Source organism: Opisthocomus hoazin, chromosome 1 (genome assembly GCF_030867145.1).
Source record: "Opisthocomus hoazin isolate bOpiHoa1 chromosome 1, bOpiHoa1.hap1, whole genome shotgun sequence".
Lineage (NCBI taxonomy): Eukaryota > Metazoa > Chordata > Aves > Opisthocomiformes > Opisthocomidae > Opisthocomus > Opisthocomus hoazin.
Window position 1 is genome coordinate 106,470,712 of NC_134414.1, and position 27,523 is coordinate 106,498,234.

Genomic DNA, 27,523 nt, shown 5'->3' on the forward strand with positions numbered 1-27,523 from the left:
ATCATTATAATGGTTATCTAACAGTTTAATCAGTGGTTCTTTTGTATCTTTACTTTTAAACAAGTTATGGCTAGATGATATAAGGTTATATATTTTAATTAAAGGAAAAATTTGAATCAAAATATATAACCAAGAGGAAATAGAACTGTCTCCTTATATTGCTCTTCACAAAAGATAAAACTAGAAACTTTAATTGTTTTTGAAGCAGTGCATTTGCCACACTGAGGTCTTCAGAATATATTTCTTTGACTGTTAACAATTCTTTGACAATTTAGTTACACAATGTCATCAGAAAAAAAAATTGTCCACAACACAGAACTTATTATTTAAGTTTATCAAGCTGAATTTATTCTGGAAAATTAAGATGGGAGTTTAATTACAGTTATCATTGATTCAGAAGACATTCCAGTATTCTCGGAGCTTGTCATTGAAGAAGACGAAGACTGAAAAAAGATATAGTGTTACTTGTGTCAGCAGTTGATAGGGAAGGGACTGACTTAGATTCTGTTGTATTTGTCATTTGACAGTTAATTTTAATAAATAATTTGGGGTTTCTGACATGTTGAGGAAATCCTGAAATTCCAGGTGCAGTGGGAATGGAATTTGGCATGTGACTATCTGGCTGACATTATGCAGTTCTTATAGTGAAAAGCTGATTAAAGAACAGCTGTTAGCTTAAATCAGAAAGTTTGCTGTAGTTTTTCTACTACAGCTTGTATGTGAAAGCTTTGTTATTTGGGTTGTAGTCGCTCTTCACAAGTGGAATGTGTTCCAGTTTAATAAATCATTGTACTCAGTTACTTGGCAATTGTAGTGGTGACATTAATTACAAAGGATTTACATGAATATTGAAGCAAGGTTTTCTCAGAAGAATAAAAAACGATATATCTTGTGTCTGTTTTCATGGTATGTGTATTTTTCTTCTGCTAGTAAAAGTATTCTCTGTAAAAGTGCTGTGTAGCTAAGTCCATCAGGGCAACCTGTGATCTTACAGTTAGATTATACAGAGCTGTGCTTCACAGGATTACGTTATTTAATTTTTAAGAATTTTAGCTTGTCACTGTTGTATCTGTGCCAGCATTTCCTTGTGCAAACACTAGAAGATCTGCAACAGTGATGAAGTTCTGTACTTAAGTATGGCACTATGTCTGTGTGCAATTAGGTAGGGACTTGTATAAGTTTGTATGAGTATATGTGTGTTAGTATATATCTTTTTTTAAGAGTCTGTGTATAATCTTATTTTATTAGCCATATTGGCAACCTCACATTTAAGAAAATAAGTCATCTTCTTTTTCTACCCCTTCCTTAATAAATGCATGATACGGTAGAAATTATGGAAATGACACAGGCCCAGAGAAGACTGGCCCTGGAGAAGAACTCCAGCCCTGAGAAAAGCTGAGATGGGAATTATTCATTTAGTCTGTGAATTGGAGCATGCTCCTTGACTGATGAGAGTAAGAACTTTTTTGAGAGATAGAAACCTCAGGAGGAAGAGCTAGTTTGATACCAGTGAAAGAGAACACAGACCTTTGTGGGAGGAGAAGAGAGGGGAATGGGGCAACAGCTGAAGAGACAGAGGGGTAAGGAGCAAGATTTGGCCATAAAGAAAACAACTTGTATTACTGCATTTTCTAACATTCCCTACAGCTGCTTGTTATGGTAATACATATCTAGTAATTTTAGCTATAAAATCTGTGGTACTTTGGACTGATTATTTCACTAGGATGTGAGATATGGGACAACATTTTATTTTTACAGCCTGTTTTATTGAGAATCACCTATCTAGTGTGTATTGTTTCTGAAGTGTGCGCTGAATTGTACTGTTGAACTTATTTAAGAAATATTTTAAGTACTACTTCAGAACATGTTTCAAAATATCTTTCTTAATTTGTAAAAATTGAATAAATGTATAATTAAAATATTTGTTAAAGCCAAGCCTTAGCAGGATCAGTATTGAGGAGACTAGTACAGCCTGTCCCTACTTGTTTTAACATGGGTAAGAATCTCTACTGCAGCTCAAGAGTAGTAGTGGCCATAATAGATTTACAGTTTTTGCACATAGTGAGAACTAAGATATAAATACAGAACAATAGGTCATTTAATAACTTAATAGTCTTTAAAAGTAGGTACACAGACTGCCAAGTCTTGAAACATTCTTCAGACAAACAACCTGCAGCTAGATTTTTGCTCAACTTCTTGTCCTTCAATATAGACTTAACCGTAAAGTGAATATCATGTTTTAACAACTTCAGAGAGAGAACCTAAATAAAGACAAGGTGATTTTTCCTTGCTAAGATCCAAATGTGAAGGGAAGTTATGGATATAATGTGTATTACTGAACAGTATGCATGTTTTTCTGTTTGTCATATCTTTTTTGATGTTACACTTGCAACAAAGTAATTGGCCATCATCTCTTTGTGCCATTCGCTGATGAAGTAGAACGTAACTTCAGGAGAAAAAGTTAGATTGTTCTCATTGTAAAAGTTATTTGAAAGGAAGAGCAGTATTCAGTTGGAGAAAGCATATCACCATCTCCTTCGCTTTAAAGAACTGTGCCTGGATGCTCTCTACCTGTTGTAGAAAGACAACTTTTAGGAATTGAAAAACATCTTAAGAGCCTCTGAATTTTAAGATGGGAAGAACTAATTTGTGGGAGCATGTCTCAGCATGTCCATGTAGTCAAAACTGATGAAAATTAATCTAGGAAGTATTTCTGAAATTCTTTTGCAAGATAAGAAAAAAATAATTGTGTTTTGATGCATAATCATCAAGATTGAAATAAAAAAATACATATGGCATGTTTTGACTTTAGAACTCACTACATAAAAGCGGCAATTATCCATGCATTTTTGTGATCTGGAAGATAAACTTTTTTCTCTCCAAAATTGAATTGTTCGTATGATGATTAGTTCATGTACCACAGCTACCTGACAGGAACAGCAGGTGCAGATATAACTTTTATCTAATTAGTTTTCCATTTTTTTACTGCATTTTACATGTGCGTATATTAGTACGATGTATTAGCTGATGGAAAAGAAAATACAGTAGCTGAAAGCAAATGCTTATTTTTTGCTGAACTTGCCATAAGCAGTCTGAGCTGCATATTGCCATAAATATTTGAGCTGCTTGTTTGAATTACTGAGGTTTTCTTAGAAATACCTGAAAACACTCAAAGTTGTACTTTTGTCTTTAGAATACGTCTGTCTTTATTTTGAAGCAGTGTAGTTGATATCAGGAATGTTTTGAACTGAGTGCAGAAGACTGCTTGTCTTCCATGGGAGAATACTTCATTGGAGCTGTGAGGCGTATGCTCTTTGGCTCACAAATCCTTATTGCTAGAAGAGGAGATAGTTACTTTATGCTTACCGTGTTCTTCTTAATATGCATCTGCTGCTGGCCATGGTTGGAGAAAATGTATGGATTTAAAGGGGCATATTATACAAGTATGGCTGCTGCTTTGTGCTTGTGTTTATATTGTTTGAGCAGCAGTGGCTTTTGACAAGAGCTGCTCCTTTCTACTAAGTGTTAGTTATTTTGTCATTTGAAAGAGAAGTTCATCAGCTCTTGCAATTACGGGAAGCTTTAGCCATAGGTGACATCTGGGAAGCAACAATGTTTAGTTTGGTATTTCAGTCAAATGGTATGTATGAATAGCTAGCAATGATAAGGATATGCTTTTGTTATCTCTGCAGCAACTGTCTCCTTTTGGAGGTGCGAGTGAACTTCAGTCTTCTCTAAATATTTTCAAGCTCTTTTTCTGTCCTATGCGATCCACTCTGTCTAATGATGGTCTCCAATTAGCAGTCCAGGAATAGCAAATTAGACATTTTTGAGCTACAATAAACCTTACTACAATTATTGCTATCCTTATTGCTCCATACAAAATGATTTCTCCATCTGTTCAATGATATCCCTTCCTCTTGGAAGCGTATGATAATTTGCTGGTAGAATGTTACTTTTGCAGCCACTGTCACCTTCATGATTTAATGTAATAGCACTCCCTTAACAAACTGAAAGTACACATCAGACTTTAAACTCAGAATTAAATAATAATTGCTTTGCTCTCGGTCTGCTGTTTCCCGAGCTATAACGTTCAAGAAACAGAGACCCAAATTGTCCCTATTTAACCAAGGATAAATTAATCACTGGGTGTCACAGACTGAGTATACAGGCTTTGTCTGTAGCTTGAGTTCATTAATTTCTGTGGAACTATTCTGGAAATATATTTTAAACTCTTTTTTTCACATTTTAGTACTGATTGAAGTAATCCCTGAAAATTTTTCCCTCAAGACAGTTTGGTTTTAGAAGTTAACCCTCTAGTTTGGGACTATTAATTAAGGGCCTTCAACAAAGGTGGTTAATATTTATTCAGTTATAAGTTATTCTTTGGAGTGGAAATGCGCAGAGCTGTTTTTCAGTCTTTCAGAGCTCTTGCTTCATTCTGGCCAGGTGCTTGACTTGAAGTGTAGCCTATGTAGGATGTTTTAGTCTTAGTCCTCCTTTCTGTAAGACTTTCTTGCCCAGGCCTTGGCTATTTCTCTTTTTAGTATTACAACAGGGTCCAGAAGTTTCAATTCTACCACTTTCTTTGGTCAGTCAAGAGCTAGGAAATGCACACTGCAGCCATATGCACTGGAGCCGGAATCCCCTTCCGCTCACTGGCTGCTGAGCTGGAATGACAAATTACATTAAGCTCTACTGTTACTCCACTTAAAAGCTTTTATACCTTATCGGAAGTTTGAGGCTTGCACTGCAGCTGCTAACCTTTGCAATAGACTATGTTAGTCTCCATATGCAGCAAGCATTTGCTGTTTACTTAGTTCTCAAGAAGTATTTCCATAATGTTGTCTTTTGTTGTCCCTTCCAGACTGCTGCCCCCCAAGACATTTCCCTACCTGGGTTAATATTAATTTTTAATGAGAAAAGTCTAAAAAATGAAGCCATCTTCTTTTTCAGGTGTGCTATACGGTTGAGTCTTAAAACAATGCAAGAGTATGTTTTCTGACCCTTGTGGTTAGATTTTATTAAGTGAGTTCTCTTTGGGCTACCTTCTACATGAAGTGTTACCATTTGTATTAGTGAATATTGCAAAGTTTTGTTTGACAGATTGGGTCCTCTCTCAACTCTGTTAACAGTAATAGAGCATAAATATCCCTAAGCACAGGAACAGGTGGTTGTCCTCAGAGACAAGTCAGGGGAATCCGAAGTCCTTCAGAATAAAGAATGTACAATTGTAAAAAGTGTTCTTGATTGCCTGTATTTGCTTCTGTTGACCACTTCTCATAAACTGCCGTGGTCTCGAGTCTGCTCTTGTTTGCTTCTTTGAGTTCCTGGTTTCCCAAAGTCACTCCTAAAACCTTGAATTACAGTCATGAGCTTTGACTTCTGCTGCGTTGTCTGCAATACTGTAAGTTCTGTATGCCAAACGTGATCTTTTGGAATGGAAGCTAGTGGTGCAACTGTTCAGCCTTATCCCTGTGAGGGTTGAGTATGCTGTATGTCTACCTTTAAAAGGACAAATTAAATTTGTGGGTTTTTTCCCGTTTATCCCTGACAATTTCAGAAATGCTTTCAGATGGCTGCACTCTAAGGAGGCTGGCTCTGAAGTTAGTTCCTGAAGCTGCCTGTGTATCAGGACCCTTACAGCTATGGGAAGGTGTAGTGTATGATTTGCTTACTATCTGCTTGTTTTTCCTCTGAGGAAAACTTTTTACATCTTTTGTTTTGAACAAGGTTTCAATCCCAGCAAAGCAAAGTAAGTATTAAATCTGAAAGGGCTGAAAAAGGAAGAGAAGAATTACAATACGTTAGAAAAGATTCAGCTAGGATAACTGTAAATGTACTTTGTATCATTCCCTCTTACAATCTAGCATTATAGTACATGGACATGAATACTATATTTTTCCCTACGTTTTATAAGAAAAATTTATTAATTTGTGATAAACTGAATATTATTGAGGCTTCCTTCAGAGTTCCCTACTTGATGTCTATATTTTACATTGCTGTATATGTGTATGACGTATTTTCAAAGCATGAAGCTTAATTTATTTGATAGACTCCGCTAAATAAAACCCATTGTTTTACTTTTTTTTAAAATAATCCCATGTTGTCATGCTGGTGTTTTTCTAGGATCCTTGATTAGCAAGGACGTCTTAGTTACAGTGAATGTTAGTAGTTGTTATCTTAATACTGATTTTTATCTTCAGAATAGATATACTATATAAATAACATACCAAGCATGTTCTTGCTGTAATAGCATATAATTTCCAATAAATTATTCCTTTCTAAGATGTTTGTTTTAGTATCTTTTTTTAATTTATAAATTGTTATGCCAACCTGAATAAGTTTTAGAAAGCATTGCAAAATATATGATACATGTTGAACATTTAGCTGTGCAACTTTAGGGACATAACTGTATTGTAATCTCTGAGTTGTGGTAAATGTGAAAATGTTGTGGTTTCACCCTGATGTTTCCCAGACATTTCTTTAGCTCAAAAAGCCCTACAGTGTGACAGAATTGGGAGTTCTTGCTCAGAAGAGGCAAAAATGAGATACAGCTGAAATCTTGTCGTTTGAGTTGAATGCATGTTTGCAGTGCAAAGAGGAGGAATTTTGGCTCCTGTTCTACTATTTCACATTCATGAACACTAAATTCGCTCACATTTTATGTATATAAACTTGTTGAAAGGCAAAACAAACCTGATGGAAGAACTTAAACTAAGAATTGTGTATTATCAGTGCTAAGAAAAAATATTTTCTTAGGTTTTATTTACTTAACTCATTCTGCTACTATTTCCAAGATTTTCAACAAACAATTTTGTCCTCAGTTTCAAAAAAAAAAAGTTTGGTACAAATAAAAATACTATTATGTGATAGCTGTTTAACAGAACCAGTTTTACCACCTGAATATATTGCATCTAATTTATTGCCCTATTAGCTGAGAACAAAATTCTTCTGTATTTTTTTTCCTAGTCAATACAGAATACTTTTGAGAGTAATTTCAAATAAATGTGTACAGCATTTAGGGTTAGATTTATATCTTAATTTGTTCTTCTAAACATGACTTCGGTTATATTTTTTTTCAAAACCCACTTTAATATGCATAATGTTCAGCTTTTACTGCAAAAATGGAATGTCTTTTCCCTTCTGCCTGGTTTCTGTGTACTTATTTTTAGCACAGTTGCACATATGCTCAATTTACTGTACTCTTTTCTTAAAAAAATAACAGTTTTGTTACAGAGTAGGTGTCATGAAGAATTAAATGGTCAAACCATAATTTATCACGCCTTTTTCTGGTAGGATAAATCAACACCTGCTAGTTCTCTGATTTATCAGCCCTTTCATTGCAACACTCATTTTTGTGAAGTGTTACGTAGTGATGTTGTGTCAAAGGTAGACTTTGTTCTTATTGATCCTTTACCCTCAAAGTCGGCTTTATAGTCTGTTGCAGCAAACATACCGCAATTACTGTGCTGTGTTATGATACCAGTTTACCTTGCATAGGTGGTCATATACTGTTTAACTTCTGAGCTTCATAGAGCTACAAACTACTAAATGAGATTTCATCATGTAATTTCTAGTATCCTTTAGTTTAAACTAAAACTTTATTATGGATGTTACTAAATTATGCTCAATATGAGGGGATTTTGATGCATACATTCTTTGTTCCTTGCTTTTTGTTTGTGTGTGTTCACATGCTTAAATGTAGTTACGTGGTAACGTGCGATTACTATTTTTTTTTTAAAGTATACTTGGCTTAAAACCTGGTTAAATTCAATCCTTTAGTGATTCTTGACAGAACTGAGAATTCTAGAAGAGGTTTGGACACCTGAATATGGGCTGTTGCATTCAAAAGTTTTCAAATAAGGTTCGAAACCGACTTGGCAAGTGCTTGTGAAGGATTTAATACACTTGCGTTTAGTATGTCGTCTTCCTCTGCTACCTGCATCATAAAATTTTCAAATTGTTTTTTGGTAAATCTGATACTGAGCCTAAACCTGTTTTTTCCCATTTGTGTAACATGTTGATGGTGCATTTGTAATGTATTAGAGGAGTACTCGTTGTTATTGTATGTGAATATGGAGCTAACTTATACAGTGTTAATAAGTTTCTATGAAATATTCTAAAGTTTTTTAGAATACAACTGTTTTTCTACTATAAAACACAGGTTGAATTTTAAGTAACTTCGTTTTTTATTACAAACCTTGCACAGGTCTCAAAATCAGCACAAGCCACAGTAAATTAGTGCAACGCTATAAAATACTGCTTCATCAAATTAAGGAGTGTTTTTTAAGTAGACTTCTGGCCTTTCAGAATGGAATATGGCTCTCTTTCATATGTAATGTGCTTTTTTCATATGCATGGACGGCTTCAGGGTTTTTTTAAAGATACGCTTTCAGTTCTGGATGACGTTTAGCCTTTGACCCAGCCACTTTCTTACAATAAACAGTTTGTTGATGAGAGCAGCTGCTGGGAAGATTGCTTCCAGACTGTTCTGCTGCAGCTAAGAGAAGCAAAAGCCAGGATGCACCTTACGGCGCTGCTCTGCTGTCCACCTTGGTCCTCCGCTCCGTGCCAGCTTGCGTGGAGGACAGTGCCACGGGGCCTTCTGTAGCTGGCCTTGTCCTGCGGCTGCAGAGGCTGCGTTGCGTAGTCAGGGACCGTAAACGACAGTACTTTATCAAAACTGAGAAATCAAAACAAGTGTGTTCCGCTTAAGGCAGTACATATTCACTCTTTTTTTTTTTTTTGTATTGTTACATCCTTGTAAGAATTTTTGATGCTTTTTTGCATATAAAAATGAAGAAAAAATGCGATTGCCTCATTTCCTGTATTTGTTTTGCGTGACTGACGGATCGCATGTGCCTTCTAGCAACCCAATACCGAACTGCAACACTGTGGTAAAAACAAGCGAGATACTGATGTAAAAATCTTGACATGAAGACCGTTTTTCCTTTTCATTCCTAGTTGATTTCTGTTTATCTTATTTTTAACTTTATTGATAGCCTTCTTTTCTCTACAGAAGGTAACATCTGATAGATTCCCCCCCCCCCCCCCCCCCCCCCCCCAGTTGGTGATTTCTGACCTGGGCCCTGCAGCCTGTTTTTCGAATGGACTGCTGCACATCGGATAAATTAATTTTCTGCATACATACAGTGCTTTTAAAGCTAAATTTAATCTTAGATTCAAAATTAGGCACAGATTTGTGAGCAGTTGCTGGTCATGTAGACTGGGAATGGGTTGAAATCTAAAATGCTTCATGTTCGGAGAAATTTAACTGCAATAAAAAGGATAAGGATACCTTGCAACACTCTGTTAAAAAACTTTGCCTTTTTTGGATAGGTATTCCACATACCAGTTGGTAAAATGGACCCACTTCTGTATGTGACTGTTCCTACTCCCATACTGCTGAGATGTTGTACTGTGTAACTGTTTGTATAATGTAATATTTGTTTTTAAAAACACATTGAAGTGTGGAGACAAAAATAAGGAACTTGGTCTCTGGAATGATCTTTCAGAAATGATTAGCTTTTTCTGCCTCTCTTGAGAAAGTATATTGCAGGCTGAAGTAACTAGCCAAACCACTGGAGACTCCTAAAAATCTGGTTAGTTGTGAATTAAAAAAGTTACTAAACCCTACCATCTTTCTAAATACTCCTCCATATTTTACGCAAGCAACTCATGTTTTACACTGTATCTAGGTTTAGGAAATATAAAAAGATTATAATAAACTGAAACAGATTTCCTAGTTATGTAGTATCCTGAGAATGCATAGCAAATATCAGCCAAGTAACTGCAGAAGTTCATGAGAACGTGAAATGAGAATGGACCTCACTTGTACTACAATAAAATCTTTATGAAGTTCTCTGGGGGATGGGGAAAGGAGGAAGTGGAGAACTGGGGATTTCTCTCCTTCCTAGGGTTTTTATGCTATGAACTAGACCACAGAATCATGAAAATAATGGCCCTCCACATGCTGAATAGAGTAAGATAGATGCACAGATGCTCTCCTGAGCTGGCCTAGAGGAGTGACATCAGCTAAAATATGTCTGCCTATGAAAATATTAAAAGTAATCTAAAGATAGATTAAAATCAGCCTGTGGGGCCATGGAGGGAAACTATCTAGCTGGCTCAATTTTTATCTATTTCCTTGAACAAAGACTAAACTTTGAAATTAATTATAAGCAGTTGATAGAGAGAGATTTATATGTGCTTTCTGAAAATGAATTCAAGTACTTTATATATTTCAGATCAGATTTTGAATGTGTTGTAAATAGCGTTTGTGTTTTACAGTTCTGTTTATTCTTTTCGTCTCAGTTTGACAGAATCTGTCTTCAAACTTACTTAAGTCTAAAAGGGCAACTATTCAGCACTCCAGGTGTTGATGTGCAGTTTGATAATGTTATTACATATTAATGGCATCTGAACAGTATTGAAATAATGATTATGACTATCTAATGAAATCTCAATCTGATTGTCTGGTTAGAAACACTGGTTTGGACGCACAAACACAAATAATACATCTGCTGTCTACAGCTTTCGTAAGTCCTGCTGCACTTGTAGAAGATGGCCATCCACTTAATTGCCAGTACTGTTTTTCTTGGGAGGGAAGAACAGCCTTTCTCCCATCTTTGCGAGTGCTCTGTGGAAGAGGTTACAGCAGGCCTGTTCTTCATCCTCTTCCAGTTCCTCTGTCAAGGTTGTGATCTCCAAGAGATTATCTTCTTTTCTCATCTGATCTATTAAGTTTTGTTTTGTTTTGTTTTTTTTCTCCTTTCTTCAGTGTTTTCCTAAAGAGAAAGGCATTGTACTGGGTTTCCCCCGCCTTGTAAAAGAAAATAATACCTCTTAATGAACAGTTGTGGTACTAAACTTAGTATTTATAAAATGTTTTACAAAGCTTCAGCGAAAAGTAATATATACGTGCTAGGGTTTGAAAGCAATAAGGATAATATATAACTTCACATTTTTTCTGCATCTTCTGTATGTTTACAGTAAGGTTTTTTTAGTGCCATTTAATTTTTTTTTTAGCATTTTTCTATATTGACTAAATATGAACTTGATTTTAAAATGGGGCTATGGTTGTGTTATGTACTGTCATCTGCTTCAGATCTTAAAGTATGGCATTATTACAGGAAGTAAAAACACAGGCAGCATCAGAAAAGCATTTTGTGTGCCTCATTAGTCAGAAATGTCTGCCAAAACCTTGCCCTCTTGTACTAATAGCTGACTTTTCCTGCTGCTGGCCTCCTAAGTTGCTAGCATTTAGAGCTGGAGTTGCCACTGTAGATGTGTTTTTTGCTGGCGCCAGTCTACTGCTTACTACTACGTTGGACTTAAGTTTGTTTCTATTGGATTCAAGAGATGCTATGGAAGCTCTCAAGTGGCTAATTTAACACCTTTAAACTTGTAGGGCTGTTGAGCAAAGCTGTGTGATACAGGGAGGATATATTTTTGTGTATATGCATGTGCATATTTTTATATTCTAAAGTTGAAATCAGATTCCAAATGCTGTGCAGTCTTTAATAAAATGAGCTCTTTTCCATCAGTGCTATTGTAGAATTTATATGAAGTATATACATTTAAGATCATACTTGAACCAAATAATACTCTTTTGAAAATAGCCAGTTGGGGGGGGGAGGAAAGCAGGTTAGCTAAATTGAAGGTGTGATATCTATAAATATGATTATGCTCCAGATGGGCTATTCATGTGCTCCTCTAAAGGATTAGTACTTTATGCCAGTGTATTCTTCACTTATTTGCAGTTAATAAACATATATGCATATATGATTTAATCAGTACTTCAAATGATAATGTATGAATCAATATATTAACTGCAAACTTATTTAAGTGAAGCAAAAGTAGAGGTAGTTCATTGGAAATGATTAGATTTTACGCAAAGGAAGAAGAAAAATTGTTAAACTGTGTTCTATCTATGTATCCAGAAAGCCAATACTTGGCTTCACTTACTCAACAAGCACAGCTAAAATAATTATATTGTAGTCACAATATTGAGTCATCGATTAGAGCATCAGTAGTTAAAACTCTCAATTTTCTCCCAAGAAAGGAGAGAGCTGGCTGATGTGTAATGGTTGTTTGTTTTATGACACTGTATTTTTAGCTTTCATTTAGTTTCGCCTCCATGTTTTTAATAGAAACCAAATGAATTTAGGCTGTGATTGAATTTTGTCTTAACAAAGAATTCCGTTGATACAGAGTTCAAGACCTATTGTCACAGAGTTTGGTAGAAAAGACGAGCTCCCAAAAATGCCCAGTGAGACACATACTTGCAAATGTCTGTACGTATGTATGAGCATACATTCAAAGATAGGAAAATACATCAAAATTCTATATATAAATACAATGTAAGAATAAAGCCCTGGGTTTGGGATTATTCTGAACCATTGTAGCTGAAAGTTTGTGCTTTGTGTGTAAGTCTCGTTGGTTCATAGAGCCCAGGTGCAAATAAAATCTTCTCCATCAGGAGCTGTAATTTTCTGTTATTGTATGCTACAGCAGAGAAGGTTCCATAGGCAGCTGGTTTTTGTCTGTTATGTTTCTCTCTTTTCCCCTTTTTGTTCAATCTCAACTCTTAAGTAAGCATTGGGGAAAAAAGTGGAACTAATGATTATGAAAATAAAAAAAAATAAAAAGAATTTTAAACAGCAAAAGAAAACTTCTGTTTTGTAGCAGTTTCTTTGCACACCTGACCAAACTATATCATAGAAAGCAGATGTTAAATCATAAGCAAAATACAGCTTTTACTCTTCCTTCTTTATATTACAATTACCATTTAAACTGTAGCTCAACAACTTGTAATATCAGACCTCCAATCCTTGATACGGTGATCCGTAATAAACCTTTGTGCCGATCAGTGGAGGAGCTGAGGGTACGTAGTATGCAGTAGGTTAACTCTCTGTTTCTATGAATTTTGTGAATTAATATCCACTACATCTTCCTGCCTGCTTAGTACAACTTTTCATTTAGTGACACTTTCGGTCTGACAGTGAAAACTCTGCTGGTTGATCTCTTTGTCCCTGGGTACCAGATCAGTGCTTCAAAATTTCATCTCTCTCCGTGCTTCTGTCTGGGAGGATTTAAGTTGTGCTTTGGAGTGCTGGGGGAGAATTTGTTGGGGAGAAGTGGTGGGTAGTTCCTGTGGGTAATTGTTTTTCACAATGCATTGAAAATATATTCTGCTTTTACCATTTGAAGTAAGAGTAGAAAAATTTTCTTGTTAGAAATATTATATTTCTAGTTGATTATTTTAACTGTGAAAAGCTGATTAGCTCTGTTGTCACCAAGTTATTTGGTTCACATGTCAAATTTCATTCTTTTTTAAAAAAGAAGGCAATATCTTTGGTGTAGATAGAGTACGTTTAAAATGTGATTTGAAAAATGAACAGATTTATAGGAAATTAAATTTGGCTTGACTTCACTTCTTCTGTCCAAAACTGATGCAGTAATAACGAATAACAATTTCAAAATATATTTGTGCCACCCTAAAACAAGTGTAGTTGTTATATTTACAAAATATATTACTGATAATATGCAGATTTTAGTATGGTTGTATGTGTAAGTAGCTGCAGATATTGTTGTTGGTGCCAGAATATGTAACAGCTGCAGCTTTTTTTTTTTTTTTTTTTTTTTTTTTTTTAACACACACATTGAAAGCTTGTACCTGCATGTTCTAGGGTTTGGATGATGGTCAGGGTAAGCAGCGGCTGGGAGGCTGGGTGTTCCCTTACCTCGCGTTGGGTGCCCCGCTGGGCACACCTGAGCTGGTCCCGCTGGGCACACCTGAGCTGGTCCCTGGGGTGCGGGAGGCCGAGGGCTCCCGAACTGCCCCTTTCCCTGTGAGTGGCCGGCCGAGGCTGCTGCGGATCCTGCTTGGAATCCGAAGCGGAATCCTGCACTTGGCACCAAATTGCACAGTTCAGGTTATATTCCTGAGGAATGGAGTTGAAGCAGAGGGTAACCCTGGCTTCTTGTATATGTTTATTTCATATTTATTTCATTATGCAAAAATGCATACTGTATGCCAGTGTAATTGTGGGGAACAAAATGCATTGGTTCAGCAACCGTGTTTCTGTAACTTTGTGTGAAGGAGGTTCTTAGAGTTAAAATTAGTTTTTCTAGCATGTTCTTGGACAGCACTTGAAAATTTGCCTCATTAAAAATGCAAACCCGTATTTTTTAGGAATTTTTAAAAATCAAATGCTGTTCTCACTTATGTATTACTCGTTTATATTTTTGATCAGCTCAGTAAGAATGTGTACATTATGGGGAAAATTAGCTTCACAATTAGACACATGTAACAATTTTTAAATGGTTCGATATGCATTAGAAACAAGAAAATTTCATCAAGAAGTAAACCTAAAAACTACTGGGGGGAAAGTCACCTGGAAGAATATACTCAAGAGGATAAACAGTAGAAATTGTGTTGCATATTTGTAAAAATATAGTATCACACATAATTAAATGCTATTTCCATCTTTTCAGAAAGTATGCTATGGCAAAAATACACCAGACGTTCTGACACATAGTATCAAGCGCTTTCACTGTTTGTTTAGAATGTAATACTATTTTAAGCACCGTTATTTTTTAACTTAATGTCTGTTTCTGTGAGTCTCTAAACTTGTCTTTATGTGAGTTAAAATTATGTTTTTGTGTCTAGGACTTACACGTTCAATTATGCTAAGTGAATTTCTGTGTTTGGAAAGCAATAGGAAAATGCGCTTTCTGATTAAACACAGTTTCCATATACTCCCTCACGAGAATGAAAGCTATAATTTTTCTAAATATCAGTTACAACTAAGAAGTTACTCTGTGTGTGCAAAACAAGTAGGATAGTGTGTAAAGAATTCAGCAGCAGTCTTTCAAAGCTATGATATTACACTAAGTGAAGATACAAGTGCTTCATGCAGATAAAGTCAAAGAAATGCTCATAAAACCTTTAATGCCACATCATCACTTATGATACATATGCAAAAAAAAAAGGGAAGAAAATATTTAAAACATATTTTATCCAAGAAGTTAGATGGAAAGAGTTTAAATGGAGCTTTAGAGAACCAAGAAATGAGAATTAATTTCTCTGTAACTAAAATTTAGCTACTGAGTCACTCTGAGATCATCCTGGGGCTTGGCTTGGAAACTAGTGCATGATTGCATTTGGAAAGAGACTATTCCTTTCTTCGTGTTGCGCTGTGCTACCCGTACTACAGGGCTGCAAACCAGTGAGTCTGCTGACATTCAGCGTACAAAGAACGTCACACAAGAAGCAGTGTCCATGTGAAACTTGAGAATGTGTAGTTTCTGAGGATGGAAAATCTATAGAAAGGTGTTAGGAACAGGACCACTTTTCTCATTCCTTCTTAAGATATAACAATGGGATTTGGAAAATTGGAATAATTCCTTGGATAGATAACTATAGGAGGTTTGCTTTTAATTGCAGTGTGTGGGTTTTAAAGAGTTGGGCTGGAGCTCAGGGACAACTTGTTCAAAGGCGGGAGAACTTAGTCCCGTCTTCAGGACTCACATAGGAAACGCTCATATTCTGGTTCCCAGATACAGCAGTAATGGGAAGGAGGGGCACAAGTTTGGTTACAAGTTTTTTGTTTTAAAGTCAGATGTCTTCCTCTTAGAAATGTCAGGACAAGAATCGCTAGTACATTATTTTCAGTAGAATAGAATACACAATTTTTATGGTTTCATGTATCATATAAAAGACCACTTTGTCTGTAGAAGAAGAGCTCTTTGAAATCTAAGCTACGTACTTAGCAAAAAGAAGTCCCAGCATCTGTGTTCATGGGCTGTTAACTTACTGTTTCTAAAGACATGGCAAACGTTTCATATCAAATCTCTCAAAGTAGAATTAGATATCTCTAGCAAGAGTTCTTTGAATGTGTAACAGTTGTTTCAGGGTGTCACCATACAGGTAATAATCCCAGTAGTTCATCTCTTCATTTCAAGTTTAAAAAAAGTATTTCTGAACAACCTAAAATAAAGGAGAGAGAAATCAAAGTTTTGGTGTGTAGATATATAAAATTATGTGTGTATGCACGTGTATATTTCAAATTTAAAATCTTTTGCACAGAACTATGTGCTAGCTGTGCCATTGGCTGGAACAAGGACAACAGAGCATTTCATATGACGGCAATAGAATTTTCTTAGTTGTGTGCATTCTTGAGTTACATGCTTCTCTTAGCTAGTTAATTAACAGCCACTTTTGTTTATATTTAAGGCAATGGTAGAAAAACTTCCGTTAGCTGAAGGTATGAGCCCTTGTAGCAGGTACTCCACTGTGAAATCAGTAAATGTTTTTCCTAGCTGCTGCTTTATCCTTCAAATCGAATCTTAGCGATGGACTAAAGGGCTTCTAGCAAAGAAACTTAGCATGTTGAAAAACCTGCATAACGTAGATGGATGTGTGCTTCAGTATCTAGGAGAATCACTACAAACCCTGTTATAGGGAAAGATTAAGCCTGATTAATCTGAAAAGATGATTGCTTGAATAAAAACGTTCTCAGATGAATTTTTGTATGTCTTCACATGTGGTGGTCTGTATTTCTATGTCTTTTTTTATTTCCCTTGCCTGCAGGAAATCCATCTTGCTTTTCTGAAATGGCTTGAGGGAAGTGTAGATGCTGAAGGATTAAGAGCATCCAGCAAGGTGTCTCTTAAATTCGTTTCATCCTGTGAATCAAAAATGGAGGTAACTCCATCTCTCATGCCAGTCATCACTGAGATGGGAAGCTTCTCATCAGAACATTTTAGCCTGAAGACATATCAACAGAATCTCCAAACAAAGAAGCTTGGAAAGATTCTTCTTTTTACTGAAGTTACCCCAACAACAATGAATCTTCTGGATGGGTAAGATGATGATCTAGACCATACCAAATAAGCTTTTTGATCTGGATTTCACAGTTGTAGTAACACACAGTGTTCAGAAAGAAACTTTTTTCTCTTTGGTTTATTTGTTGCCTACAAGCTAGCCAAGGTAAAAAAAAAAAAAAAACAAAAAACAACAAAACCAAAACAAACAATGAACTGATAATCTTCAAGATGGGACACAAAATAGAGATCTCTGTGTTCACAGAAGATTAATTGATAATGTATAAAATACTAAGCCATAAAGGGTGGGAAAATCTGAGTGTGACAACTTTTTACTTGGCAATGGAGTTTAATCATTATTCCTCTGGTAAAGCATGAACATCACTGTAGGAAAGTTTAAGGTATTAAATATGCATATTTAGGACATTATATGCATTTTCTAGTACAAGTTATTTTCTAAGCTAGTTATTGGACAAAACTGATACCGAATAGATTGTGACCTTGATTTTAACATTATTGTTTTCTCTCGTAACTTTTGCTGAATATTTCAGTAAAATGCTCTTTAGTGATTTGTTGTTTTGTTGGTTTTGGTTGGTTTTTCGGGTATTTTTTTTTTTAACATTGATTAGGGTTATGCTAGTCATTCGTTCACCATCACATAGATGATCCTTGTGAATGAGTTGTGGGATACCTTTGAGAAGGTAGTTCATTAGAGTTTTGAATGGGATTAAGTGATATGAAAATCACAGTTACTAAATGTTAGGTTGGAGTCTATGTACAAAGGCTATACTGTTATGTTTCATGAAATAGTCTGATGGAAAAAACTGTCTTTAGGAAGTTCTTTCTCTTCAGGACAGATTTTTCTGTGTGTGTTTCTACCTGCAGCTGTAACTCTTCTTGACAGCTACTTTTGAGTATCAGTGTTAATTTGTCTGCAGAAATTGCAGATGAATTTTACTGTTGAAAATAATCTCAGTTGTTTTATTTTGGATTTTTTTTTAATCAACATAATCAGCTAAATCCTTGAATGTTATTGTAGCTGATTAGTTAACCGGCAATAATAGCTTTAGTTCTTAGCTAGAGAGCCTAAATTGTGAGAGCGATAAAAGTTACAGAATATGCCTTCTTGCAAGTAATAAAGGTGATTTGTTTTAGAATATATGTACACATAATCCTGGAATGAGGATACGTTAGAACAGTCTTAAAGTAAATCAGTTTGTAGTCTTGACACTGTGATAGAATTTCCAAATGATAGTTTGTGCTAAAATATTGCACTTCAGAGACAGTTGGAATCAAATACAAATTTCTTTTAATTCCAAATTACTCTCTGTGTGTGCATGTGTACTCATGGGCACACACATTTAAAACGTTGCTATCTAATTTTGCCACTCCCCTTCCCCCAGATCTATATCCTCGTCTTCATCTTATTTTGCAGTGGATTTTGGATGTAGACAGACATGCTGGTTCAATAAGAGGCCACAAAGAAATGAGTTATTTTATTGAAGCATTTGTAGCATTTTCTTTATAATTTTTAGTATTCACACCACGTTCAGCCCATTGGATTGAAAGCAGAAGTACTATGAAGAAACTGACAAAGTGAGAATTTAATAGATCAAGACCTTTCTTCTCTGACTGTTGGTTTTGGTGGTGGTTCTCAGTAACATTATTCACGCATCTCCATAAGATGAAGTATATAGTTCAGAGTTTTGTGAATATGTTTAGATAGATACTACAAGCTAAATAGAATCATGTCTGGCAAATTTATATAGAATTATATTCTCAAGAAAGACAAGGGAGCTAAGAGAAGTGGTCTTGGTTTTTCAATGGCTGTGCAACCTTTATTCTCTTATCTTTAAAGTGCTGTACTGGCAGAGTGGTCAGCACTCAGGCTGCTTTTTTTAAATTAAGTAGTCCAGATGTAATGAAGCGTTTACAGATGTAGGTCTTCAAGATTTTCCCCATCATGATACAGCTCAAGTAGTCGGTTTTCAGGTAAGATGTAAACTAGAAGTCCTGGCTCTAAGTATCTTATACTGGGAAGATGTCAGATTATAGTTTGAACAATTAAAATTATCTTACAGAAAGACCTTTGTTTTAAGAAGTTAATATATTTGTCTTAAGTATCATGATTGGTGTTACTGTAAGTACTTTGTTGTCATGGATAGTTGAATTATGTAGTCCATGTGATTTGCAATTCAGCAAAGTACCTTGAGATTTCACAGATGATAACATTTCACAAATCAGTAGAAATTGATGCAAATACCTATTAGTTAATTTTTATTGAAGAAAAAATTTGTCAGGTACTTCCAAATGGACCAATATAAGTCTGTTAGGTTATGTGGTATGGCACTTTTTTCTAATTGCCAATCCTGAATGAAAGGAAAATACATCTCAGGAAAATAAGAGTGTCTTTGCTTGAGTAAAAATAGGTACCTATTGATTATTCATGGTTCCCAGAAAAAAATTGCAATACCATCTTTATGTAATCGTATATTGCAATAAGCACATGTTACAGGATAGACTCTCTTAGGTCTCTCAAATTTTGCCGAGTTTGTGATAATTGAAAATATGATACAGACGCCTCGAGAACTGAATTAGTGTGCTTAGTAGTAAATTTAGTTAATAAATTATTTAGTTAGTAAATTATAAATAAATTTACGATTTGACTTTTGTGACTTTAGATTTTCTCATACCTTTCCCGCCAACTGAATGTCAAACTTTGTCTCTCCTTTCCACTTACCCAAACCTTCATACCCCCCAAAAATTAAGAAGTGGAAGGAGAAAGTGGGCTGGAACTAATTTAATGGCTGAGCGACCTCACAGTAGAGTAACAGCCGGAGCCTAATAGGAGTCTTTGTCTGCATTTCCACCCTGGCTGGTAACGTGCCAGTCAAAAGTCAAGCAAGAGAAACAGGTGGAAACTATTAGACCTGTCATAAAGTTTGAAAAATTGATTCTGGAGGTTAAGTGAATAGATTGAACTTGACAGTGTTGTCCTAAAGATTCTTAGGGAAAATTCTCTAGTTTAATTTGGGATCCCTTGATTGTTTGTTAGCTCTCCAGATGGCAGGTCTTGGCAGTTTGCGTATTCACATACACATTGTATTATCACTGGCATACATTTACGTGTCCTAAGGCAACAAGCGAAGTGTGAATTCACCTGTGGGTATCTAAAATTAAATGGCATTAGTTTAATTGTAAAATAAAGATTTGTTTAAATGTCATGTAGTTTTAAATGATAAATATTGCTTTCATGATTGCATGTTAAAAACCTTTTTTGAATCATTTGAGACTATTTTTAAAACCTTTTCCATTTTTATTTCTTAAACTAAAGTTTAAAATCCTTACCAGAGATTCGAAGCTCACTAGTTTTTTTTCTCTAAAAGGAAATCCTGTAAGTTGCATTTCAGAAACCTTGTCTTCAAAGGTACTTATCCTAATGCCACCTGAACAGGTTAACCTTGCCAGAAGCAGTTCTACTTTCTCTCTCTCCTTGTCTCTAAGCATGCCTGGGTTTGAATGATTGAGGATGAAACCATTATTTTTGAGGGTGTATCTGGTATAGTGATACAAGTGTTACACTGTAGAGACATACTTACTAGACTCACAAGACTTGAGATTGATAAAGACATATTTTTAGCACACTAATTGACTGGAATGGTTTTGCAAGCATTTAATTAAAAATAAATTAATTAGATAAACATTTCGGTTTTATTCTTTACTGGCACATTATGTACTATTTTAATGTGTTAGTTGGCAGAAAATGTGGTTTATACATGATTAAGCCAGCAAGTGATATGTTCTGTATGAAATGCCATCCCTTTTCCCCAATATTTAAGGAGCAGAAAGTGTCATTGTTAGGAAGAGTTTGACACAAAAATGGTGGATTTTAGTGGAAATGAAATGTAGGATGAAGATGCTTTCATAATTGGTGAATAGGATACTTATATAAAATGTCAACTTAGAATAACCAATTTCCAAACAGTTAAAAGCTTTGAATAAGAAAACCCTTTACATTGATGGTGCCCTTTTAGTTTTTTGTTATGCTTTTATAGATTCATATTGTTGAATTTTTAAAAATTGTACTACAGCTCTTATTTGGACAGTGAACTCGAGGACTCATTTTAAAACTCTTGTGTTAGTTGTGTTCAAATATGCGTGCTGCTAATGCAGGTATGAGTTAGTGGAAAGTAAGAGTAGCATATAATTGAAGGAGACTTGAATGGCACTTCAGAGGCACAAGCAAACAAGTTGAGATTGACAAACTGTGTTTTGTACTTAGTGATTTTTTTTTTGTTCCAAATCACTGTGATGTTTTGTGCTATGTAAACACAGTGGCCTCAGGTTTAATCATTCCATGCACCTCAGTGATCTCCCTTATTCTCTGCTTAAACCATAGTTTTAAATACCAATTTAAAATCAAAGGAGTTGTGGGGAGTGGGTTGACATGTGGTTTGAAGATAGAAACTTGGCATTAACATAGCCTTGGCAAAATATGCGATATAGTCATAGCGCTTGTTTTCATTCCGTCATCAGGCATACCTGTTGAAAGCTGCCCCTCTCAGGTACTTGCCTCAGAATTCCACTAGGACTGTAACTGCAAGCCAGAATTTTTTTCTTACAACTGTTTCTCAGGAAACAGACATTGCTGTTGGATATTTTTAAAATGTGTGCTGATAAATCAATCAGTTGCATTTAAATGGTGTACGCATTTTATACATAATCTTTTCTATGGTTATATAACCAAAAATATTTTATCAGTTTGGATAACAGGTAGTTTTTGTGCAGAGTTCTCACAATAGTTCATATTGCTTTTCAAAGCTTAAATCCCATGGTTTTGTTTGTTTGTTAAACTGTGGTGTGAGACGGGAGTGCTTTGCTTGGTGAATGTCTAACCGGAAAAGGTAGATACTAGTGGCGGTAGACCTGCCTTTTAAGGAATTTTATGCTTTTAATCTACATCACTCCCATTTAACTTAGCCTTGATATAGTACAATCTTCCTTCATGCTTGACATCACTGGGCTTCCTTACTTTTAAAACTCCATTTTTTATTTCTGGGATTGAAGCGCTTTTTATTCTCTAAAGGAGAAAGTGCGTTGGAATAGCTGCTTCTGTGCTTGTTTTCCTCAAGGGTTTTTTTTACATTCAGTATTTTGTGCCTTCCTTTGGTGATAAAGATTAGCTCAAATGATCATAAAGAGTATGCTTGTTTCCCTTAAATGAAATCAAATTAATCTCAACAGTAATTTTTGCTAATTTAGTTTTAAATGTGTCGTATTTTGTACTTTGTTCTTCTGTTCACTTATTGGTAGTGTTTTACATGATCCAGTGTTAGAAAAAGCTGTCCTTTAGCCTGATAGCAGAAGATCCTGCAGGAATTTTTGTAATACAGCCAAGAGTCTGTTCCCTTCCTTGCCTGTAGAAAGGGAGGAATTCGGAAGTTTTTGGCACTGATTTGGTTCTGTGCCATTCCCAGACTCTTCTCTGCAATACCATTTTTCATTACATGCTTGCTGAAAGATTTCTGTATTAGGATTTGTCGTCTCCTTTGTGTCAATTTTCCGTGCCTTTCTTTCCACCTGTTGTGAACAGTTCTTGACAACGCTAAACAATTAGGTCCCTATTTTCCTGTCACGCACCTTGTGTGTCTGATTTTCCATGGAACTGAAGGCGAAATATGTTCCTCTTTATTTTTTTTGTTATGTAAAATTAGTAGATTTTCTTCCTGTTAATGAAGTGGGCCCCCCACTTGCACGGTTTCTGTCAGTGCAGGGGAAGGTTTGGCATTCCCAAAAGGGATTGAGTCATAAAAAAAGATACCCGTTTTGCAGAGCAATTAACCCACGTTGAACTCGTATGGTGTATTGTATTACCCTGCTGCTGGAAGTTCCTGAACAATTCACATTGTCGTATGAATACACATGTAGCCTTGGAGCACTCATCATTCGTTAAATATGAGAGGAAACGCTATAAGACTGCACAGTTAACATGAGAGCTAAAGAATGGAAATAGAGGGGTTTCAATAACATTTTACTATTTTGTTTTACACGGTGCTGTTTTCATGCACACGTTTTAAAATAGACTTTTTGTATTAAGATGAAGAAATTGAATGCTGAAGTTACAAATCATCACATTTTTTTTGAAGAAAAGGATTAACTTTAAGAAGTATATAATTCATGTAATAGAATACAGTATATCATAGTAATATATAATATATTGTTATATAAATTTATAGTATTAATTACAACTTATTACATGTGTATTATTGCTATTTGTTTGCTAACTCTGTGACTGTCAATTCTGCTTTTGAATTTTAACTTTTATTTAGTAAACAGAAATGTTGCTTAAGCCTAAACTACCCAGAAGCACTTAAAGATTGATGTTTGCACCTCACTGAGAAAGATTTTCATGCTTTTTCAGTCGTTGTTTTGCAGCATATTGTTAAGTACAACAGTGTCAGTTCTGTGGCATCAATGCGAACGCGTATGAGGTAGGGCTATCCTTGTGTTCGTCAGATAGCTTTCTGTGTGCTGGGAAACCTGCTGCTTTATTGACACCAGTCCTAGCTCAGGTCAGAATATAGCCTCTAGTGAAGTCATGTGCTTATAGTAATAAGTGAAAAAACTCAAAGACAGGCATAAGTCAGTGTGGGACATGACCCATTGACTTAAAAAGGGGAGGGTAAGGCACAGCAAAACTGGATATGTTGATAACGTAGTCAGATGAAACAACCTCCCCGCCTCCCTAATTAACCTCGCTGCGTAGCTCAGGGCTTGGACAAGTCATGGATCTGCATTTCTTCCCTGTACCTTTTTATTGTAATTGTTACAATGGTCAGACTAGTAAAAGAATAAATTGAAGATGTTGCATTCAAGTAAAACAGAGTAGCAGTTAGGTATCTAAGTGACTTGGTAATGTGTTTGATTAATGGGGTGCCCATACTGTGTGTGGCTGAGGAAGCTCAAGTTTAGGAGCTAGCTCCACTTGGCTGGGCGCTGCGCATATTTCTTACACTTGACCTTTGAAGGAGATGTGCTGGACATGTTCAGCACATGCAAGTTCCAAACAAACCCCCTGTTTTTTCAGAAAATGGGAATTCTGGAGAAGTGGAGCTCAGTATGCGTTGCTTTGTCAACTCCTCTGGCCATTACACTTGCTTTAAGTGATGCATAGGGCCTACCTCAGCTTGGAATTACGTCTACGGAGTAATTCTTGTCTGATCGTTTTAGGAAGCTGATGGGAAGAATGACTGTTGTCAGCTGTGGAGACAAACGTGTTGTGCTGGGTGTTGACCGTAACTGCTTTTATCTGAAACCACAACAAAGATCTGAACACTGAAGTACAACTAAGTGCAGTCGCACAAAGTCTGAATTATTCTCTGGAGATTCCAGTTTCTCATTCTGCCTACGTTCTTAGAACCTAGAAGTTAGATCATGGCTTTTACTTTCCCTTTTGCAAGTCTCGTCTCTTTGCCCTTGTTAGAAAAGAAAGAGGAAAAAGAAGTTGGATTTACAACAGTAAGGGAGCTAAGGTAGGGTCTAAGAAACTTAGGGCATGGCTGTTTAGAGAAGTTTAGACAGCACCTGTTACGCTGTTGTTTACAAAAAATATGCTGATTTTGTTTGTTTGTTTTTTCTTATGCTGCCAGTCAAAAGATAGTGATTTAATTTAAGAATAATTCCCTGATTGTTTCCAGACAACAATCAACGAACTTTCAAAGCTTGTGTAATTTCGAATTTAAGCAATAAGCTAAGAAAATCCCACAGAATCCGATTTCTTTACCTAAATCCCACTGGCCTAATTTATTTTCACTTATACTCCTAGTTAAAATATTTTAAGAATCTGTTTGTATTCAAACGAAGGCTTGCATTTATCACACCTCATATCATTTAGCCTAAAATGTCATGGCCTGTAGAATGGTGTGTAAAAAAGAAAAAAGCGAGGTTCCCCCACTGCAGTTTTGTGATCCCCAGGATTGCTATAAAATGCTGTACCTTATGTTGCTTTCAAAATAATTTACTGGCATTGTTCTTGTTGCTTAGCTGTTAAATGTAGATGAACTTCCAAATGTTTTTTTATAAACTTGAACTGACACGATTTTTACTGATATTATCTTACATAAAAAACCCAAAACTGTTGTAAAGGATGCTTTGCAAACACAAAGCTTTTATGCCATATTACATGAAGTGGTTGCACAACACAACTATAAACTGTCCTATAGACATTTTTCATTTGATATTTGTTTGAATGGGGTCATCAGTCTGTCCAGTCACAGAGAAGGATGAAGAGGCATAGTGAAGAGAAAACAAGAGGAGAAAAGAAGTAGGGAGATGGAGACTGAGACCTAAGAAAGAGGAAATAAAAATACGGCCTTCAACGGAAACAAATCTTAGTGTATTTACTGAGTATTTCTTCAGCAAATATGTTAAGCTTAAACTAAAATAAGTGGGATGTAAGAAGACTGCATATTAATTGGGGGAAAATATGCACGCTGTCAGAGTGCTTAGCAAACCAATTGCTGATCAAAAGCCCAATACTCCCTTGCTCAAACAGCAAATTGTCTACAGAAAGATAATTTACATAATGTTTGGGTTTCATTTCTTCTGAAGTCGTAAAGGATGGTAATAACTCCACTTAAGCATGTGGTGGTTCCATTTCTATTTTTTTTTTGTTTGAAAATTGGAGAGTATTAGTTGAAGCTAAATAATAATTTTGCTTACAGTCATAACTGAATCTGCAAATTATGATGTCCTGCTTTCCTTGTTTATTTTCAGTCATTCTTTAATCTTTCCTACATCATAATAATTTTTGAATACCTAATCAGAATCCCACAAATTGTTTATATTTCATGCTTTTAAAAATGCGGCTTACAACATATTACATTGTACTTTTTGGCTATCGAGTAATTAATTAAATTGCGTGTTACGTGACAGCAGAAAAGCTTCAGAGTTTATTTCACCTGACTGTAATGCTTTTCATCCATGAATTTACTATCTTTATTCAAATCCTTGGATAGGCAGTTAAAATTTCGAAATGGAATTTCACTCACCCATTTCTAAGCCCCTAAAACTTCTTGGTAGACTTGGACGGGCTGTGGGCTTAGTGGAGGAGAATAATATATTTTTATACTGCTGCACCATCTTTCAGCTAAAATTTTTCACCAGTATAATCAGTTGCTTTGGTTAAACAGAAGAATTGATTTTTCTCATATGTCTAAAGGAGGAGCTAATTTGGTCTTGCAAACTAGTTGCTATAGAACAAGCGTCCTTTTAAGGGTGCGCATTACGCAGTATGACTGTTGCAGTGAAACATTTATGAGTACTGGAGGAAGAACATGCAGATAATGCTTTAGTGGCTAAAAATAATATTTCGCTGTTCACTGGAGTAAACCAGGACTTGATGCCCTCAGAATGAATAGTTGTTTAATATACTGGTGTAAATGCGGGTGTCAGGGGTAGCAAACAGGCTTATAAGCCATGTGAGGACTGTTTTATTAGTGGCATTGGATATCTCTGATGAAGTACTGATCTTGTACTAAAAAATGTTTTCTTTCCTTGTTGAATATAGATGCTCATCCCAGCCCTAGGAGAAATAAAAAAATTCCCATCTGTTTTCTTAGGGTTTTTTGACCTTTTTCCTGTCACAATCTCTATTTGTGCTACTGGCTTCTGAAATGGAAGTTTTGTCAAGATGATACATTTATGAAGTAATACAGAAGAATGTTTATATGATCTTAATAAGCCATCTGTCAGGCTTCCCTGAAAGAAGAAAATAGTTTAAAATACTGTCCACGGATGCAGAAAAAAAGAATATTATTTTACAACTTTTAAGTTTCAAGACTAGAAATTAGATAAAGAGTTCTCACTCAAGTCTTGATTTATTAGCAAAAGATAATGTGTATACTTTATATGGATTATGGTACCAGATGTGAGATCTAAAAGAAATTGCTGGTGGCCACCTGCTTTAATGCACACTTAATATCTTGTCTGGTAGTTGAAGTCATGTAGAATTCATGTGATAGAGAATAATTTAAAGTCAATAGGCCATATCAGGTTAGCAAGGATTGATGCTTGTGGAAAGTTTAATATTTTCCATCACAATTGTCTGTTTGAAAAAAGTGAAATAATCACCTCTGCCAAGGTTTTTGAAAAGCAGCTGGGAATGCCTTGGATATTTCTTGTAGTAGCCAGACACCACAGAATTTTAAATGGAAAGGTGTTGGAAAGTCAGTAGAGTGCTGAGAGTCCAGCTTGTTTGCCTGTTGTTTTGTTTCTGTCTTAACATCAGCATTCTGCTGCCATTCACTTTTTACATTTATGTGGTTTTCTTTGGAAATAAGTGCAGATTTCTTCTTCTGGGGCACGTTTTCCCTGTCAGAATACTGACAACGTGCTGACAGAAATAATAGAAGATGCCCTTGCGTACCACAGTACCAGCATGCTGTAAAGCCTCAAGCAGGAAAGAATCCTTATCCCAAGAGGCTTCTTGCTTTTAAGGAGCAATGGCAGTTAAAGGTTCTTGGTGTAGCTGGTTGAAATGCCTGCTGTATGGATCCATTCAGCCTAGAAAACTACATTCAGGCACAGAATATCACCTCTGCAGTGGATTTAACTGGCTATGCTCATCTTGTCCCTAGGAATTGAAGTTTGTTTGATTAACTTGGATTTCCACAGAGCCGTGTGCTGTAGC

At 35.7% G+C, this 27,523-nt stretch overlaps 1 protein-coding gene across 3 annotated transcripts in view; it reads left to right on the forward strand.

The window, feature by feature from the left end:
* HLCS (holocarboxylase synthetase) overlaps window positions 1–27,523 on the forward strand; it is a 128,061-nt gene that overhangs the window by 27,582 nt on the left and 72,956 nt on the right. For all 3 annotated transcript variants that reach the window (XM_075432153.1, XM_075432166.1, XM_075432161.1), the window contains one exon: window positions 16,601–16,872. In XM_075432153.1, coding sequence (XP_075288268.1) covers window positions 16,601–16,872 — 272 coding nt within the window. The remainder of the gene's footprint in view (window positions 1–16,600; window positions 16,873–27,523) is intronic.